The following is a 19,510-nucleotide window of genomic DNA, read 5'->3' as shown; positions in this document are numbered from 1 at the left end:
AAACTCTCTCATTGTTTCTCCATTACTACTTGTGTTGCTGCCTGACCTAGCCGGCTGAAAGCCAAGGCTAGGCTGTGGGAAATTTGCTTACTATTCTTTTTGCATTTGATCCTTTACTGGTATGTTCTAATTAATTTTCCAGCATCGACAACAACATATTTCTTTACTATTTCCTTTACTCTTGCCTGTTTCCTGCTTGTGTTTAATCAAGTTCCATTACTGAGCATACTGTAATTTGCCCCTTTCTCTTCTGAATTAATGTTTTCTTATGTATGAACTCTGTCAGTCACTTATTATGACTTATGAATCCCAAACCCCCATATCCCCTATGTGTTTGTATTCCTTTGTTGGTTTGGGGGCATGTCAGCATTAGACATTGCTGTGCATGACCCCAAACTTGACCCCTCCTTAGGGTCATATGCTTCACGTCCCCTCTATGTGTTGTGTTCTCTGGCTAGTATATGGGCATGCTAGCACCATCTAGTGTTGTGCATACCAAAGCCTGACCCCTTCCTAGGTTCATGTGCTCCCTGCAATGTATTCCCAAACCCCTGACCCCTTGTGCAAAAAAATATTGATTCTGTGTAGTGTTAGTTTTACTACTACTGTTTTCCAATTACTTTTCCCCTTTACTATTCTCAACCCAGTTTTAAATAAATCACTGTTTTTGCACTTCCACTATACTCTTATACTTAGCTTCTTCCCCTTATGTGTGAGCCTTGTCTTGGGACCCATGAGCTCCCTCTGAACTTGGACTCATAAGGGCTAGCCCTTCCACACTGCACTCATCTCTATCTGGTTATGCAAACTTGGGTGTAAGCACTGCCCGGGGTCCCTTGAGACCCTTAGGGAACTTTGACACACCCAGGTCTGAGAAAGGCTTTGAAACAAGTGGCATTTGAGGTGATTTGTTCCAAAACTCAGAGAGGAAGTCAGAATCAAGCTTCCTATGGTTGTAACTTCTTATTTTCACACTTTTCTGATGTAATTCAGTACTTGGTCTGTAACAATTTGTAATAAACATTGGGGTTGGTTAGTGAAAAGGGCTGGGTAATTATGCATGTTTAACTATTAGAAGGGTAGAGAACATGCCTACAGGATCTGTTTTCTGTATGATTAATTCAACATTTAGATAATATTACTATAGGATTTTTAGCCCACATGTTTAATTCTGCATTTAGATAACATGCCTATAGGATTTGTCCTAAATTCTGCATGTTTATTACCACACTTAGACACCATGCTCCTAGGATCTAAAGGGTTACAATCAGACATCATGCTCATAAGGTTAAAAATCATTTTTTTATAGAAATCATGCCTACAGGAATCTCAAGTAAATCCTGCCTGCTTCATTTCACGTTCGACTAGATATCATGTCTATAGGAATTAAAAATCAGCAATAGTAGAGATCATGCCTATAGGATCTGAAACCAGTCTAGTTTAAAATCAGTTTGACTCATACTGTTCTGAACTAATTTTTTTTTTTTTAAAACAACTCTCTTCTTAATACGGTTTAGAAAGCATGTCTATAGGATCTCAAATTGTTTGCTTTGCCATTTTCAAATCGGTAATAGATATCATGTTTATAGGATCTCACCCAAACACTTACGCAAGCCTTAGGTAATAACAATAAAGACTAAACCCGCATTTGTTAATCAGTAATTGCTACAATCAGCAGGCAGGCCTGATTCAGACTTCTTATCTGAGTTATGTAATAAATTGGTTTGCTTCAACAACTAAAACTCCCCTGTCTCAGTATTTTAAATTCTGACCTTAAATGTGTTTTAAGTCATGCTATTTATGTGTTCTATTTGAGGAGGTATATCTGAGCCTCTTTGTTGTTCAAATGTTTCCCCTTTAAATGCAGTCCTACGTGTTTTTGTATGTCGCCTTAGCCTTTTACCTTTAAACCTAAGAGTCAGCCTGAAGTCCTCCCTCTTATAGGAATAGTAGTCCTAAATTCCTCCGGGACTGATAGGAATGGGACGGGTAATAGCATGCAATAGAGGTCGAGACCAATCCGTGCTTTAATACCTTAACGGGGTGGGAAGGGTAGATATAGATATGATGACCGATGCGCTAATACCACGTGTAGCCCCTCTTTAGAGGAGTGATTATCGGGTATTGCATTGATGTGATCCATATTACAAATAAACCTAGGACCCTTCTTGTATTCGTCAGCATGTTTAGTTATAACTCTTTCAAAACTTCGTTTTATTTATGTATTCAAAATCCCCTCTTATTTGAGCCTTATCTGTTTACTTGCTAATTGCACAAATTCACAAAGAACTATCTGGCCGGGAACCACACTAGTGGATCCTGAGGGGTGTCTAACACCTTCCCCTTGGGATAATTTCAAGCCCTTACCCTATCTCTAGTTATCAAAAAACGTAGTTGTAGTTGAACCCTATAGGTGCCCTAACGCACCTTAAAATCGTTAGGTGGCGACTCTTCAAAATTGCAAAACCTCTTTCCCAAAAGAAATGAGTTGTCCTATGCCCAAAATGTCATAAACCCGATTTTCCGATGCAAAGAGGGAAAAAGGGGGCACGACAGCATGGCGACTTTGCTGGGGATTTTTTTTAGGCTTTTACCATTGCAGATTATTCTTGTGAATTTGTACCTCTCTCTATGTGCAATTATCTGTTTAATTCCTTTCAGCATTTAATTTCTTCTTTAGAAGCAAAACTGACATGTCTTCCTTGTTTTCTTTCCTTTATTGCTTTAAACTATGAAGCTGCTGTATTTATCGCTTCCTTAATGTGCAAATACATGTCAACATGGTTTCTTTTTAATTATTGCATAATCATGCTCAACATCATACTCCACTCGTGCCAAAACAAATACTATAGCAACGCTTATAATGAGTGGTTGCGCTCTTTCTATATCATTACCCCTAAATTCAAAAAGGCATATTTGCGGTAAAACTAGTCGACCAGCGGTGCAGTCGACAGTTCCGAGCCTTCCCTTGAGTTGTCCGCGATCTAAAATTTAGAAAGTTATTGCAAATGTTAGACGACAGTCTAATATTTTAGGAACAAAATTAATAATCAATATGAGCAAATATTTGTAGAACTTTTAAAAATAATAAAAAAAATATCTAAACAACGACCTAAAAAAGTGACATTTCCTTAAATCAGCCAGTAATAAGGGTTAACAGGCCCAGATATTAGTGTCCATTTAGGCCCTTCGTCTCCAAAACAAGGAAAGCCCATTGTTACTGTTACTTATACAGCTTTAAAGAACAAAGTGCACTGAGACTGAGTTTCCTTTGTAAAAAGAACAGATTTTGTCTTCATAAGTTGACAAAAGCCACCAACAAATATATTTTCAAGTTGCATTATACAAGTACAATTAAACAATTCTCAATAGGGAAAAATGCAATATTTGCCCATCTACTACGGAAAATAAGTTATACTTACCCTATATTTTAGTTTTTTAGTATAATTATCCTTATCATTATACTTATTGATCATAATTGTCCCTCACCCATTAAGCTAGCGTTTGGATATAGATTTAACTGAAACTTGAAAAAAGAATTTTTGAAGTTGTGTTGAAAATAATTTTTAGAAATTGAAGTTTATTTGGACATGCAATTTATTTGGGAAAAAAAATTGAAGTTTTGTGAGCGAAAGAAAAAATAAATCACTCAGTTTTTAGGAACTCGAAAAAAAATTCAATTTTTTTAAAAACTGATCATATTCCATTTGGATAGCAATATACAAACATGACCATGTCAATGAAAGAACAAAAAACAAATAAATTCCATTTGACTAAGGAGTACTTAGAGAGCTTGTTTAATACTACAAAAGAACTTACAGGCTACATGATTACAGATATAAATTTGCATCAGACAGCCAACTTTTGACAAACTTAGAACAAATGGAAAGCAAACTCACAAGTTTCTCATGAAGATCTTCGTCCAAAAACAAGGACATAATATTCACCACTAGGTGAAGAGGAAAAGGAAAAGGACAGCCTCACAAATTTCTATATCATTTTCGTCGATTCAAGAGGGAAAACCACATAAGGTAGGATAGAGATGATAGCTGCCAAAGGCACAGCTCAGAGCATGCAGTCTGTTCTAGCAGGTAACCTTCTGAAGAAATTAAGTGGCACAGATGGAAGTTTGTAGCGGAACCTAGGATGTCTTAATACATAAAATCCGGTCAAGAGTGCCACAGCTTGGAATGGCATAACATAGAGCACAATGGCAGCAACCAAGCAGAAAATCACAAACAGCGCTGTCGCTCTAGGGTCCCTCCAACTCAGCAAAGACTGCAGCCTCTCCCCTTGAGTAGCCAAGTCGCCAACGACAGTCTGAATCCTCCCTGCAATACTTCTTATGCGGTCATACCTCATCCTAATAATATCAGGAGGACGTGAAGTAGGGAAAGTATCAAATTCCTCATCCAACTCATCGGGATGAGCAGCATCAGCACAAGAAAGGCGAGTGTCCATGTGAGGAGGATGCCTTGGCCTCCATCTGTAGTACCAAATACCAATTAGGAAGAGATAGAGGAAAATGGTAGGCAGAATAAGCTCCGGATATAGTATCAGTATCAAGAACAAGATATGGATCAGGACAGTCGTAATGGGGTTTTTCCAATTACATATCTGATCAAACCATTTTCCAACAGAAATTACCACACCTAAAACACCCATAATCCTGAAAAAGTTAGCCTTGCTTCTCCTCATGCTCCACATATGAGAACCAACATCCAACATATACTCTACTATCTCTTTCCTCAAAGGTGGCTCAGCGCGACTCAGCCTCAACGAGACAATCTGAGTGGCTTGGTGCCTCAAGTTGTCCAGCTGACTAACAGTTAATGGATGCAGATAGTGCATTTTGGGTAACAACGGCTGAGAGTACATATGCATCATATTCACCAACGATGAGCAAGTGAATCTCACAGCCAAGTGTATTTCACCCATCTTCTTCACCCCAGTAGGATGCAAGACCAGCAGTGGATATGAATGTGTGTAGACACGATCAGTTTCAAGAGTCGAAAGACGGATCCTGACCTTTCCAATCCTTGAGTCCCTTGCCCCTCCTGATTTATCTCCTCCTTGCAGATGACAATTATCAAATACACCAATAGTTATAACAGTGCAAGGATCAAACACTTCCCAGGTGTATTGCTCGTTCCACTTGGGAGCAAAGCTATCGATAATTGTCCTTGTCCGCACCCACTTCTGCCCATATTTGGCCACACAATAGGCATCTGTCGTTGCTCGTCCATCCTTTGTTTTCATTGGTGATAGGCCCTGAGCGCTCAGAACACCTACTTCAAGGACACCGATGCTAGATTTCCACAGCTGTTTTGCAGTTGGCCTAAGATCACTACTGTAATGGGTGGACTCATCCAGAACATGGTAGCCTCCTTCCAAACATACTCTCAAGTGAATCCGGCTAGCAAACTTGATTTCCTTCTTTTCTCCCTCGACAATAATATGCTTCTCAAGATTAAACCACCTAGTGTTCACAGGTTTATGGTCCAACCTCCTATCCACATACTGCAAAGGAATAGCACATCTTCCGATGACCTCATCTTTGTTTGGTGCAACCCTATCTTCCACACTCAAAATCAATGGCTCCTCAAACGGTTCAGCTGCTACAAACATCAGATCCTCGTTCCACATGGGATTAATGGTCTTGCTCATGGAAACTCTGGTCCTCAACGCTTGATTCCCAAGGATGGCCTTGACAAAAACTTCTGGAAACCTGCTTTTGTCACTCGGAATCAAGTCTTGAGCCTCAATCACATTAACTCTAAGGTACCACAATTTTGGTGAGAGGTACACCTTAGACCTTATATTTGCAAGACCATCAGCGCCACTAACAGCAGCAGCATCTGAATGCCAAGCTTCAGGAAAGGCTTCATCAGCTTGATTTCCCATCCAAACAGCCAACATCAACTCTCCTTTGACTTTACTACCATTCCTCTCCTCCAACCTATACCACTGCGGAGCGAGAGGACTATCCGGGGGAACCCTTTTAGGTATATCGTTCAAATCAAACAGAACACGACCCACAAAGTCATCCTTAACAACATCCTTATCTTTCACAGTCACTTCAAGTACAGAAGCCTGAATCCTATCCTTTGAGAAAGCAAACACCTGACTCCACTCAGGATTCGACTTCTTCTCAAAATGACGAGTCGTACCCTTATAGTTCCCCAGCTTAACCTCAACATAAGGATCAAGACTACCCGTAACATCCTTCCCAGGTAAATCCCTAGCTTTCACTACTCGGACATAAAGATATTGCATTTGCTCAACAAGATCATATGTGCTAGTGAGCTTATCACCACTGACCTTCCCTCCACCAAGGTGGGGTTTGGTCTCCTTGAGTGAGAAATCTTCTTGTGGGGGTCTCTGCATTTTTTTATATAACTTGTTCCCACAATTAACACTAAAACAGGTCCCCTATATCCACCACCAGAATGTGAAAATTACTCAGAATTACTTTAATGCTCCAACACATTCAATCAAAACAGAGTGTTAAGCAAATGTAGCCAAAAAGATAAAAAGGAACCTCTAGAATGCCAAAACGATTCAAAGCGTCAGATCTGAATGCTTCAAGCCTTCACAACATAAAAAATAAGAAAAAGTCAGTTCTTTTACCATACAAAACTAAGCTAAAAATGCTGGAGCAACAAAAAAAGTCAATCTTTAATAATGCTAGAACAAACTCTACAAAAAAAAAGAAACACTCCTCTCCTCTCTCAACCACAAAAAAGGAAAAGCAAACAAAAGCAAAAGGCAAATATTAAAAAACAAAAAAAACGCAGAATGCAAGAAAATCTAACCACATTACAGATATACAAACATCAAGTTTCAAGAAAACACCATCCAAGATTCAGCAAAACCCAAAATGTAGCAACAAAAAAACAACAATTTTTTAACAAAATGCACATCTATAAGAAACAGAAAAACACAGAAATGAACATACCTTGAGGGTTTTTACTGATTAAGTTTGTGAAGAGTACTGGAGCCTTACGGGGGGCAAAAAGAAAAAGGGTTTATAGAGCTTTTCTTGTAACAAAGGGAAGTAGAATAGTACAGTGAGGTCTAGCTATAAAAAGTGAAGAAACAACACAAGAAAGAAAGAACAAAACAATGTATATTTTGAGAGAGAAAAAAAAAACAAAGTAGGGTGGTAATGCTCTGTTTTCTTTGTTTGATTCTAAAGGGGGGGGGGCGTAGTGGTGGGGGGGGGGGTTGAATCTGCTGAGATTACACCGAAAGCACCGTCGATGCAGATTTTCTCTGTGTGTGTGTGTGTGTAAGTGAATATTTGTGTTTCTGTTTGTGGCTTTTTGCTTTTTTTACTTTTGCGTTATGTTCACTTTATTAAGGTACTATTTGTCTTGTGTTGCTTGACCAGAGGAACCGGGTCGCGCGTGCGAGGAGTATGTCGGGACTTCACACGTGCCAAGCTAATCTATAGGAGATGTATAGATTCTAATTAAATAGCTACATTTTTATATATTTAATTTGTATCACAAAATTTGTATAAGTACCCCCCACTTAATCCAAGCTAATTGTTGTGTTGTCTTCTGTTTTTCACTCATTTGAATAATTTGTAAAATTAGTAAACATAAAATATCCTTTCATCCTTATATTTTTTAAAAGAAAAACATTATGCTACTAAAAATGTACTAACGTAAATTTTCAATTTTGCAAGACTAGTTATGATTTTCTACTGAATTTGAGAGTTTCTGCCCAATCATGTCTAAATTGGACATATATTTTGAGGGAAAAGTTAATCCTTGGGAGTTTGGAGAACACATTAACAAACATAAGACATTTTTCCCTCAATGTTGCGGAACTGCCTATTCTCTAAGTGATGATTTTGAAAGGATAATAAATAAATAAATAATAGGTCAAATACATATACGTCCATTCAACTTGGCACATTTTTCATTTTGGCACTCTATTTCTAACTTGTTTCATTTTGGCCCTCAAACTCTATTTTATATGTTCTATTTTGGCCCTCTAACTCTATTTTTTATGTTCCACTTTAACACAAAAGTGGAAACCAGTGCAAAAAATATAGCGCGTGTGTATACACAAATCTGATGTATAATAAATATCCAATTAAATGTTGCCACCTGGTTTTTTCATCCACGTCAAACGAGTCAATACTAAAATACCTGAACACGACCTTATTTTTTCATCCACTGTTGCCCCATCTTCATTCTCTAAGTTCCAAAGCTTTCATCTGCCGATTTTATACCTGGCCCGTTTAGATGAAATAAACCCACAAAAAATATAATCGGGTTCAGGTATTTTAGTATTGACCCGTTTGACATGGTTGAAAAAACCAGGTGGCAACATTTAATTGGATATTTATTACACCTCAAATTTGTGTATACACACGCGCTATATTTTTTGCACTGGTTTCAGCTTTTTTGTTAAAGTGGAACATAAGAAATAGAGTTGGAGGGCCAAAATGAAACATATAAAGTAGAGTTCGAAGGTCAAAATGGAACAAGATAAAGATAGATCGCCAAAATAAAAAATGGTGCCAAGTTAGATGGATTGTATGTGTATTTGGCCTAAATAATAAGACAAAGAGGAACCATGGAGCTGATGAGTTTGTGACATTACCAGGAAGAAAAAGAAAAAGAAAGTAAAGTACTAAAGTTTCAACCTTTGTCCCTACGTTGAATGTATCTTGGACGATGCACAAATATAAAGGACTAAATGAATGATGATTATGGTCAGTGAAATTCGGAGATCAAGGTATGATGTTCCAATGAGTGTCTAAGGCCCCGTTTGGCCATGAGTTTTGCCAAAATAAATTTGAGATTTATTTTCAAAACTCGTGTTTGGCCATAAATTTTGCCCATATTTTGGCCAAATCCCAAATCGTAAATTTCAAATCCCAAAATCAGCTATTGAGCTGAATTTGGGCCAAAATCCCAAAACTTGGGAATTATATACATGTTTTTCCAAAATAAAGTTGGAAAATATGTTTTGAAAACGTATGTCCAAATACATTTTCATCTTCAAACCAAACTTCACCCAAATCAGATTTTTCAAAATAAATTGGGATCTATGGCCAAACGCTAGCTAAGTAGTTAGGTTAGCAAAAAGATAGGGGCAACAACAGATCCAGAACTAAAACGATTCTGCGTTTGACAAAGCAAATTTTCAAATGTATATTAACTTCATCTATAGTACTTGTTTTTCTGCACACACACACCCCTAAAGTTTGACTTCCAAACACTCAATTTTATCAAACCTACAAACGGGTTTGATCCTCCATTGGAACTAGCGGTATGTCTGCTAACAGGTGAAGCCCAAAAGCTCTTCCTGGCCCCGTCGCGAAGATGTCAAATGTCTCTTTCTACGGAAAAAATCCACATTGATTTCTTGAAGCCATAACTCAAAAGTTCCTCCAGCAATGGTTTACAGCTACCAAAAAAGCATTCAATCGATGCCATAAAGGGTTACTTCAGCTACAAGGTTTACTTGCAGGCAAATCCAAGCATTGGTTCAACCTACTATTTGCCTAGTATACAGCAACACAAAACCAACGCTGGCTTTATAAAGTAAAGGTCAGACTTCACCTTTGCAAACAACAATTGTTTATAGCAAATCATCACAATTCATAATCAGAAATAGAGAAGCGAAAGAGTGTCATAATTTGGAATGACAGATAACCCATGAAAATATCTGGTCAGGTATTCAAACTCAATGAAAAATCACCTGCCATGATTGAAGTAGAGTACATAGCATTCTTATTTGCATCATACTTTTAGGTTAAAGGAAAAAAGTAGGATAGCACAAAACAAGAGGGTGCGGTCACATCATTCATAGTGAACTTCCGCTGAGTCGCGCTAATTCTGTCCAACTATAGTCATTCAACAGCAGCTCTTTTCTTCGTAGTGTAAGGATAGTACTCCTTGCCATTGTCAGTTCTCGTTGTCGCACCTAATCCATCAATTACCCCAGAGGTGACTGCAAGTGCTGCTCCAGCAGAGATAGCTGTTGAAATACTCCTTCCTACAAAGGTAGCAGTCAAATCAGCCAAAAAAAATTCCCTTGGTATCCCAGTATGTTTCCAGAGGCAAGGGTGTAGAAACCGTCGATGAATAATGTACGTAGTCTGCTCAAATTGCCTTTTGCAACTCATGAGATTATGCACTCACTAAATTCTAAACTTTGAGTTCATGAAAAGTTCATTCTGCATAGGGATTTCTATTGATCTGTTCTCAAATGTGTGTAGTGCTCTCGGTTAGCAAGAGCAACTTAATTATTCTGTGACTGATTTCTTTTAGAAACTAAATGAAATGCCATTGAAAAAATGGTTGTGGTCATGTTTAAGACATCTTTATGCAGACAAGCACCTACATATTCTCTGCCAATCAGATCTATGGAGAATTTTTTATGTTCTTGGAATTAAAAATCTTAATAGGCATCTAAATAGAGAGGATAAAGGAATTAAGCAACAGCCTTCACTACAAACCAAGAACGCCAGGGCGTGGAACTGATAAGATTTTTCTGGCTGCACCAGTCACAATGCCAGTTGAATGGTCATCACTGGAAATTGGCACTAGCACGGGATATGCACTAAGAACAAACCAATCTGCAACATGTCATAATAGCTTCCTCTCCTTATTCCTTCGCCGATTCTAATTTTTCCCTTACATATAATTAAATTTAAAGCGAGTGCAACAACAGACTTGTATTCATTCCACAAACATTTTTCTTTTATTAAGAAATCACTCCACAAACACTCATCTCAGTTCAAATGGTGTTCTTGGGTGGAGGGGGAGGTGATTACCTTTGTAACCCAGCACAGAAGCACCAGCAACGAATCCACCAACTGCTCCATTAACAAAATCCCTTTTCATCCTATAGTTCTGCACCAGCTGTTCTACCCCTATATAGACTCCACCAATAGCAGCAAAGGTAGCCCCGTGGTTTCCCATCATTTTCAATGTCCGAATCAAACCAGGAAGAGCAACACTTCTCTCAACACGGGGTACATCATGCCAAGTGGCAATAATGGTACCCCAAAGAGTACCAGCAACTAGACCTGTTGTTGCACCTTTAAATGTTTTCATCCCTGGTGTATCCTCATCTTCATAATACCTTAGCTCTGCAGCATCATCCATGATTTTACTCGATCCTTTACCAAAACACCAGAAATGTTAAAAGATTTAAAACATAATTAAAACAAGTTAGGCTTGAACTAATAACCAGATACCAAAGGTAAGAAAAGGTGAGAAATAATGCATCACGAACAAAATGTGTGAAGCAACAAAACATCTTAGTCCACAAGAAGCAAATGATGAGAAATCTAAAAGCTCGCATATATTTAGTTCTATCAAGACCCTATATGCATACCCATATATGGAAATTACTTTTCTTTTTTAAATGAAGTAAAAAACTTCATTGAGTGGCATCAAGAAGATGCAAGAAAGTACAAAATAGGTTACAAAAAACATTAATTAGCTCCAACATATGATTGGCTAATCTAGGACCAGGGAGCTAATAAAGTGCAAAAAACTGTCGGGAGAGTCAACAGGGGACATGTTAAGCCCTAAATAGATACAAGAGACATCTAGCCTTAATAGAGTGATTAGGAGCTGATAAGCCATCACACAGAAATTCATAAGATTGAGTCTGCTCACGTAGGTCTATAACACTCCCTCCGCCCATTTTATTCTACCTCAATTTTCTAACCTGTTACTTGAGTTACAAAGCTCTCCCTCTGAACAATTCGAATAGATACAAGATAGTACTACTTAATAATAGTTGGGGCAGTTACATCGTTTTATTTAAATAACTGATCAAACATATTTGTCATAACCAACCTGCTTGCATTCATTTCAACTATTTATCATATCTCAAGAAAACTCCAATGCAACACACAATTCAAAGTTAATAATCTCTAAGCAACTCAAGTAGGTTCAACAAAAATGTGATGAAAGAAGCATTAGAAATTTGTCAAAAGCAATGTGAACATCACATTCAGAAAAGCATCAAAGGTCTAAGTAACGCTAGAACGATTGACCCTCCCTCATATTTTTACATCTTGTGCTTGAAACTCAACTGCAGATTTGATTTTCCTAAGACAAGCTATCAATTGGTCACCAAGTTAAGAAATATGCCACTAACCAAGCGTGATGTAGAAACGTATGAAGGTTAGAGATAAACAAAAGAAAATGAAAACCACTTATAAGTACATGCTCAAGCAAAGGCAATGCTTCTTTTATCCTCAAATTGTAACACGTTTCAGATACAACAGAGACTAATCTGTTGAAGCACCTAGCTAGTTCAGATTCCATTTTAAAAATATTTATCTAAACAGCGAAAATGAAGTTAAGACATTATTTCTTCTAAAATACGTCGTCTCAACTAAAGGATAGGCTGTGTGTTACATAGGAAACTTTAAAGACAAATAAGGGTTGTATGTTATCTAAATCACCACATAGAAAAATAGGCAAGACTCTAGGCCCTTCCAAATGGAGCACACGGTTAGATGCTATATCAATCCCGAACTAATTGAGATAGGACCACCGCAGCCTTTGAAACTCAGGATAATGAACCTACCCCTCTACCCTTCTCCACTTAAATACCAGGCTTCCATTCGCATGGCGCAGGGCTCGAACCTGTGACCTAGGTCACAAGTCCCTCAACATTTTCCACTTAAACTAAGCCCTGGGGACCATCCTTTGTACTCATTACACTTTATTTGGGTTCATTTTATTCCAATACTAAATAATGTCTTTCAAGGAAAATTAGGGGTGTACTCTAAAGCTAAAGGTTCTATAAACCTCACAGTTATAAGTTATGCCTACACTGATATACAAGTTCCTGACCAGAATAAAAGGGCTATTGGCAAACAACGGACTTTTTTTGGTATAATCGTCCGATATATGGATCCCACTGGTCCGACTAATCCAGATTAGCATTGCGTTGGGCCCATTTGAGGAGAAAGCGCTCCTAAACAAGAATTTTCATTCCCAGGCTCTAACCCGTTGTCTAGGAGGAAACAACGGATCTAATATAGCAGCACTAAACCTTAATCTTAACAAGTTAGTATCACCCAAATGCTAGATTCTATACCCATAAAAATTCAGCTCCTCAAACAAGGCCGAAAGTAAAAGGAAAACAATCGCAAATTCAAATGAACTGGAAAACTGCGATCAATTACACGGACCTATACAAAATCACATAACAAAATGAAGCTCATATTCCATTAAACCAATAAAAGTCTACCACTTCTATAAACCCTAGAATCCGATTACATTTCTGCATTTCTCTAATAAAAAGAGAGAAAAAATAGAATTGAATAGAAATTATTCATGTGCATTTATCTAAACAATGATAGAGAGAGGGAGCTCAGAGAACTCACCAAAGCTGAAAATGGCACTGATCTGTTAAGCGATGTGAGAGAGAAGGGAGCGAAGAAGATGCTCGTGCAAATTGGTAATATAATGGTCCAACAGATCAATGTTTCAGGCTCCGGCCCAATAACAAGCTTTTCGATAGGGATTTTTACCTGGCCCAATAACAAGCTCCGGCCCAATAACAAGATTTTTACCTGGCTATACTATAATAGAAACCTATTTACTATTTTTATTTAGGTTCTTTATTAATACTTTATATACCAATATTTACTAGTTTTATACAAAATCATAAAAAGGAGGAAATGAAATATACCTTAAAAATTGGGTATCAGTTACACATAATCCCCTACATTTAAGATACTCTTCATTTTTCCAAGGAAAACTATATTTGTCTTTGTACTTACCCAAAATCATCAACTCTCTTTGTACTTACCTAAAATCATCACCGTAAGAAATCCACTGAACCCCAAAATCATCACCTCTCTTTGTACTTACCCTCAGTAAGAAATCCATTGATACCCATAATCTTTCTAACCCAAAAATCTCGCTTACTCACTCCTCTTCACTGTTATCCCCCCAAAATTGCAGATTCTTTCTTCTTCCAAAGCTGTTGATATATGATTTCTCTCTTTAATCGTCCAAAATCTCTTTCTTATTTATACAATACAGAAGAAATTCGAAGATTTTGCTCTACAATGAAGTTGTGGGTAAGCTTCACTCTACATTAAAGTTGGTTTAATTTTAGGTTGAATTTCATAATGAAAGTCGAGGAAGATGGAGTTTCGGAATTGTATTACGATTGTATGACAAAGGTATCATAATTGTATCTGAGTTGTATTTGATACATCAATACCTAAGACAATTCTAATACAATACTAATACTATTAAAATACAATATTGTATTATAATTTAAGTTTAGAGTTGGTTCTAGGTGGATGTTTTAAATTAAAACGTGAAAAAGATGAAGACCAAAGTTGTATCATAATTTAGAATTGTGTCACAATTGTACCACAATTTGTACCTAAAATAATACATGATACAATACTAATACAAGTATAATACGATATTGTATCAGCTTAAGTTTAGAGTCGGTTTTAAGTTGTATCATAATTGTATCAGAATTGTGTAAGAATTCTTTCAGGATTGTATCAAATTTGTATTTGAATTATGAGCAGTTGTGAGATCGTGACGAATTTCACAGTTTGTATCACAAATATATGATAATTATATATTAATTTATTAGTATTGTATCAGGTATTATTTTGGATATTAATGTACCATCTACAAGTTATATACAATTGTGATACAAGTATGATACAATTACGTTTTACGTATTGATATATCTGATACAATTTAAATACAATTATGATACATTTATCATACAATTCATGAACATTTCTTCATTTTTAGTGTTGTCATGTCTCCCAGCAAAAGAACGATGCAATTGATGATTTAATAATTTAAAATTATCGGCAATGGTGGGAAGAGAGAAGATGGAGATTTTGGGCATAGATTAAGGAATTTTGTTGTAAAAAAAAAGGAGAGAGAAGAGGAGAGGGGAAAAAAAGGAAAGAATATAATTGAATCCCTTAATTGAAGGCACTAATAATGGGGTGGGAGCCTTTTAAGAAGCAACCTACACAATTTGTAAGAAAAACCTAGATACTTATTAAAAACTACAAAACATAGAGAATATTGGTAAATAAGTTTCTAATATAGTATAACTAGGTAAAAGGCATCGGCTTAATAGGCCCATTGTTAGAGATGGCAGTGGGGCGGGGCGGGGCGGTTGCAGGGCGGGTTTAAATTTAACCGCCCCGCCCCGCCCCGCATTGTATTTTTTTTTTTTATTTTCAACCCGTCCCGCACGAACCCGCCCTAACCCGGCCCACCTAACAAAAATCTTTCATTTTCTTCTATAAGCTCTCTTTTAGTCAAAAAAAATTTGTTCAGTGCAACTTTAATTTACAGAAGTTTGCAAATTTAAGTCAATTACCAAATCTTCTCATCTATTTTTTGCTCGCTGATCTGATATCTTAGCTATGCTATTTATATATTATTATTTAATCTTAATAAAATTTCATACTTCCAGATTTGGCTACTGAATTGACTTCGTTTTCTCATATTGCTCTTTTAGTTAACAGCAACAGATTTACTTCAAAACGAAAAAGGGGAAAAAAAACATGAATGAAAAAAGGAAAAGTGGAAAAGAAAATTCAGATTTTTCCAGTTAATATTATCACCACGGCCTTCAACTATTAAACATCCAAAATCTCATTTTAAAGAAAAGTATGAGAAGAAATGCTTCAACAGTCTATATACTCAATGGCAAATTTGCTTGAAATTGCAGAACCCGCCTCACATGATTTTTAACCCGCAACCACCCCGCCCCTCCCAGTACCCACCCCACATTCATCTGCACCCGCACTGCCCCGCACTCACACGCCCCATTGCCATCCCTATCCATTGTTATTGTCCAACCCGTTTGGACTATTTGCATTGTATGACCTTTTTTCTATTACCAAATAATTCCCTAGGACTAGTAGCGCATGATTCGAAACATTACCCTTCTTCAGTGAACTTCTTTAAATTTGTCTCCTTAACAAGTGTCTAAATTTCTCTACTTGGATATTCCCCACCTAAGAATATTACCAGTAATGAGTTAACCTTTATACGTTTATAATGCAAATAAATATCTAATTATATATTGTTGGACTCAAAAGTTATTACATACCTTATGAGTATAAAACAATATAAATAAATCACGGAAAAATCATAGCAAACCGTAATAATCCGTTGGACCAAATGAAGGAAACGAAAATAAGTACTCAGGATTAGGGGGAGAAACATTAGAAGCCTTTATTGATAATATTGGTTTGGTCTGCCTCTCCATGAAGAGGTTCAGAGCCTTGCAATGGTGTTCCTCTTGCCCATAATTTGGGTATCGTTGTCTCTTTTTTCTCTCTCAATAGTGGTGAAGAAGAAGCCCCCATTTCTAGGGTTTCCTCTCTTGGTATTTATAGCTGTGAGCTTCGTGAGCTGGCAATAAGTGGCCGTGACCACGTTGGGATTTCGCCTTCATGGTGCCGGATGGGCCATGGCCTTGCTGATCGAATCAGATGCGGGTTGAATATCGTTAATTCTGAGTGGTCGTGCCACTAATTAATCATGAATTAGCTTAAGACGGGATTAGCTTCGTTAATTATCGTGGGATCGGATTCTGACCCATACAGTTAGTCCCTCCGCTTATTGAGGTCGGGCCTTGGCGAGCTCGATGAGTGGATTCCATCGACTGTAGTTTGAGAAACTCGGATGGGGAGGTCGACTGTTGCTTCGGTCGAGGCCGAATTCTCTTTGGCGATGGCCCTTAGCCTTGTAGAATATTAGTATTCTGTTATTGTGCTATCAAGTCATCGTTCGATCGAGGTCGAACTCTCCTCCTTGGCGAAGGCTCTTGACCTTTTAACTTACTTCGAGTGAGGTCGAGCTTCATTGTGCTCTGATCCTTACGTTTGTTTTGGGTGCATACCCGTCGACCATGGTGGATGGGCCGTATGTTGTGCGGCCGAGGGGAGTGAGGGCACGCTTGATACATGTTTGGCGATGTCAAAAAATTTCTAGGGCGCAAAGAGCATCTCTTCGGCATTCATAGGTCGTTATGACCATTTCGAGGGCGAGACGCCGATTGGTGATTGCAAGGCTGCTTTATGGAGCCTGTCATAATGACGCACATTCCTATGGAATCGAACCGGTGTGCGGTTGGTCATGTAGTTAATGGTGGCTGTTGGGGTGCATGAAGGCCACTTGCGTTGCCTATAAATAAAGGCTGAGGCATTCATTTTTCATATTCTTATTGCTTGTTTGAGAGAGATTCTGAAGAAGCTTTTCTTACTGCTGTTTCACCTTCGTCTTCGTCCCTCAAACCTTGTTTCTTTCTCGTTATTGTATCAACAATGGCAGGCATTTCTTCCCAAAACGTTCTTCCGACGGATCTTCCGGTTAACTCACCGGTGACTGAGGGGCCATTTCCGGCAATGGGCGATGCAGAACTGGTGGAGACCGGTGAAGCTCCGTCGGTTGACGAGATAGTACCTCTGCCCGGAGGTCCGATGACTGATTTCACCGCCGATGGTGGGGAGGATCAGGTGGATGAAGCCCCATTAATGGGGGAGATTGGGATGTCCCGACTACGAGGATAGGGGGTCATCCCCGGCTATGCTGACGTCATTCTCGCTAGAAGCGAGGAGAGGGTCCACACCGACCGTAGGGGATACTGCGTCTTTTACGCCTACCCCTTCAAGTTGGGGTTTAAGCTCCCGCTCCCAATGTTGGTGGTTGATTTCTGTCGTTATTACGGGGTGTGCCCGGGTCAGCTTGCTCCTTCTCTTTACAAATTGCTAGCTATGTTTATCAAATATGCAGAACTGGCCGGTAGGGAGGTCACGCTGCAGCATGTGCTTAGTCTCTACGCTCCCTAGAGGGTTCGCGGTACCATGATTCAAGCGTGCCCTCGTGGGTCGAGGGGCCTGACTGCAAAACTGGATGACGAGGTCGATCCTCGCCCTTTTGAGCACTTCTTCTACATCAGGACTGAACATTTAGTGGCGTGCTCTGCTGGGTTCCCAGAGGCTTGGAATCATGCACGTAAGTTCTTTTGTCGTCGAATTCTTTTTTCTACCCCTCCTTACGTCTTGTGCTCGTAAGCGTTAACTCGTGTCAATTTTGTAGCCGAAAAATCGCCGCCGGCTCCGTTAGCTGGGATTCGCGGATGGGTCGAGGCCGTGCTCCCCCATACGGTGGGGATACGCACATGGGCGTCTTTCTGGGAGAGGCATGGCCGTAGACCTGTGGCAGGTAAGAAAAATTGACTTCTTCTTCTGTTCCGCTTTGTTTCGACACTATTCCTCAACTTTGTTTTTCTGTGATCAGGGAGGGCACGCCGCGTCAGGGCCCCTCAGTTGGCCTTCCGTCGGCCGGGTGCAGTCGCTCGACTTACTGCGGCGCCTGTGTCGCGCTTAATACCGAGGGCGGCATCAGTTGAATCTTCAGCGGTTCCTTCTCCAGCACGGGCCGCGCTTCGGGACGAGGGGCCATCGGGGGTTGTGCGCCCTAGGGCGGAATCATCATCAGACGGGGAGGAGGAGAGGCCCTTGGTAAGGCGTAGGGTTGTGTTCACGCCGGCTCCTCCTGTGGTAATCAATCTGGACTCCCCTCCGACGGATGCGGAGAGGGGTGCGGTCGCGGCGCCTGCTCTTGAGGGTGAACAGTCAATGGGGGTTGCCCTGGCTGGCTTAGGCCATGAGGATGTCGTCGCTTCGGCGACTCAGTCGGTGGTTCCAGTTGCTGAGACGGGAGGTAGTTCCTCAGCGGCTGGTAATGTTGGTGAGTTAAGCACTCCTTTGGCGGCTGCGGCGGGAGATTCCACCTCGCCGGCGGCTGAAGGAGGAAGAGATGCTGTAGAGGGTGAGTACGAGTCTGAATCCGACTTGGACCCCGACGACGTCCGTATGTTCCAGGAAGGCTTCACCAATTCAGCGGTGCGTGCAGAGGGGCGATCTCGCTTCATTGAGGTTCCCACGGAGTTGAACTTATTGCTCCAGGGGAGTAGCTTGGTCCCGCAGTTTGAGCTGCTGTGCTCGGAGGCCGAGAACGCGTCATTGAGGGGCGTCACGGATGTCGGACTGATGAACGAAGTGGCTGTGATGGGATTGAGGGTATGTAATATAATGTCGGTTCGCTTCTTCTTTGCCTTAGTTTGTTCTTTTATCTTAATCGTTGTCTTTGCTTTGCAGTCTTATTTGTTGGAGGTGGAGAGCATCCGTCGAGCCAACGTCCGCTCGGGGATATTTTTGAGGGCGCTGGAGAAGTACCACCGCTACCGAGATTGGTGCCGAGAGATGCGCGTGCGCTTGAGGAATGATCCCCGTAGTCGGACCTTGGTCGAGGAACTGGCGAGGCGGGAGGTACAGATGCAGCAAGCACTTGGCAGAGCGAGTGCTCTCGAGGAGCAGCTCCGGCGGAAGGATGAGGAGCTCAAGGCGGGGAGAAGGGCTGCAGCTGAGTGTGAGCGCCAGGGCCAGGCTAAGGCGGCGGAGGCCGCTGCGGTATGGAGCGGGAAAGTGACTGCGTTGGAG

General features: G+C 39.9%; 2 protein-coding genes across 2 annotated transcripts; both read right to left on the bottom strand.

Annotated features, from left to right (window-relative positions):
• LOC109233468 (FT-interacting protein 1-like) lies at positions 3,741-7,213 on the bottom strand. The gene is made up of 2 exons (XM_019399352.1): positions 6,959-7,213; positions 3,741-6,590 (listed from the first exon to the last, which is right to left on the bottom strand). The coding sequence occupies exon 2, from the start codon at positions 6,385-6,387 to the stop codon at positions 4,066-4,068; it is 2,322 nt and encodes a 773-aa protein (XP_019254897.1). The 5' UTR covers positions 6,388-6,590; positions 6,959-7,213; the 3' UTR covers positions 3,741-4,065.
• On the bottom strand, positions 9,564-13,484 carry LOC109233467 (outer envelope pore protein 16-3, chloroplastic/mitochondrial). The gene is made up of 3 exons (XM_019399351.1): positions 13,382-13,484; positions 10,802-11,149; positions 9,564-10,020 (listed from the first exon to the last, which is right to left on the bottom strand). The coding sequence occupies exons 2-3, from the start codon at positions 11,133-11,135 to the stop codon at positions 9,875-9,877; spliced, it is 480 nt and encodes a 159-aa protein (XP_019254896.1). The 5' UTR covers positions 11,136-11,149; positions 13,382-13,484; the 3' UTR covers positions 9,564-9,874.

Source organism: Nicotiana attenuata, chromosome 10 (assembly GCF_001879085.1).
Source record: "Nicotiana attenuata strain UT chromosome 10, NIATTr2, whole genome shotgun sequence".
NCBI classification, from domain to species: domain Eukaryota; kingdom Viridiplantae; phylum Streptophyta; class Magnoliopsida; order Solanales; family Solanaceae; genus Nicotiana; species Nicotiana attenuata.
This window is presented reverse-complemented; position numbering and strand designations above follow the sequence as displayed.

Excerpts from the sequence above, each read along its gene's own strand:
- LOC109233468 (XM_019399352.1), bottom strand. The coding sequence starts at position 6,387 with ATGCAGAGACCCCCACAAGAAGATTTCTCACTCAAGGAGACCAAACCC.
- LOC109233467 (XM_019399351.1), bottom strand. The coding sequence starts at position 11,135 with ATGGATGATGCTGCAGAGCTAAGGTATTATGAAGATGAGGATACACCA. Across the intron at positions 10,021-10,801 it reads TTCTGTGCTGGGTTACAAAG|GAAGGAGTATTTCAACAGCT; the intron begins GTAATCACCTCC and ends CTACCTTTGTAG.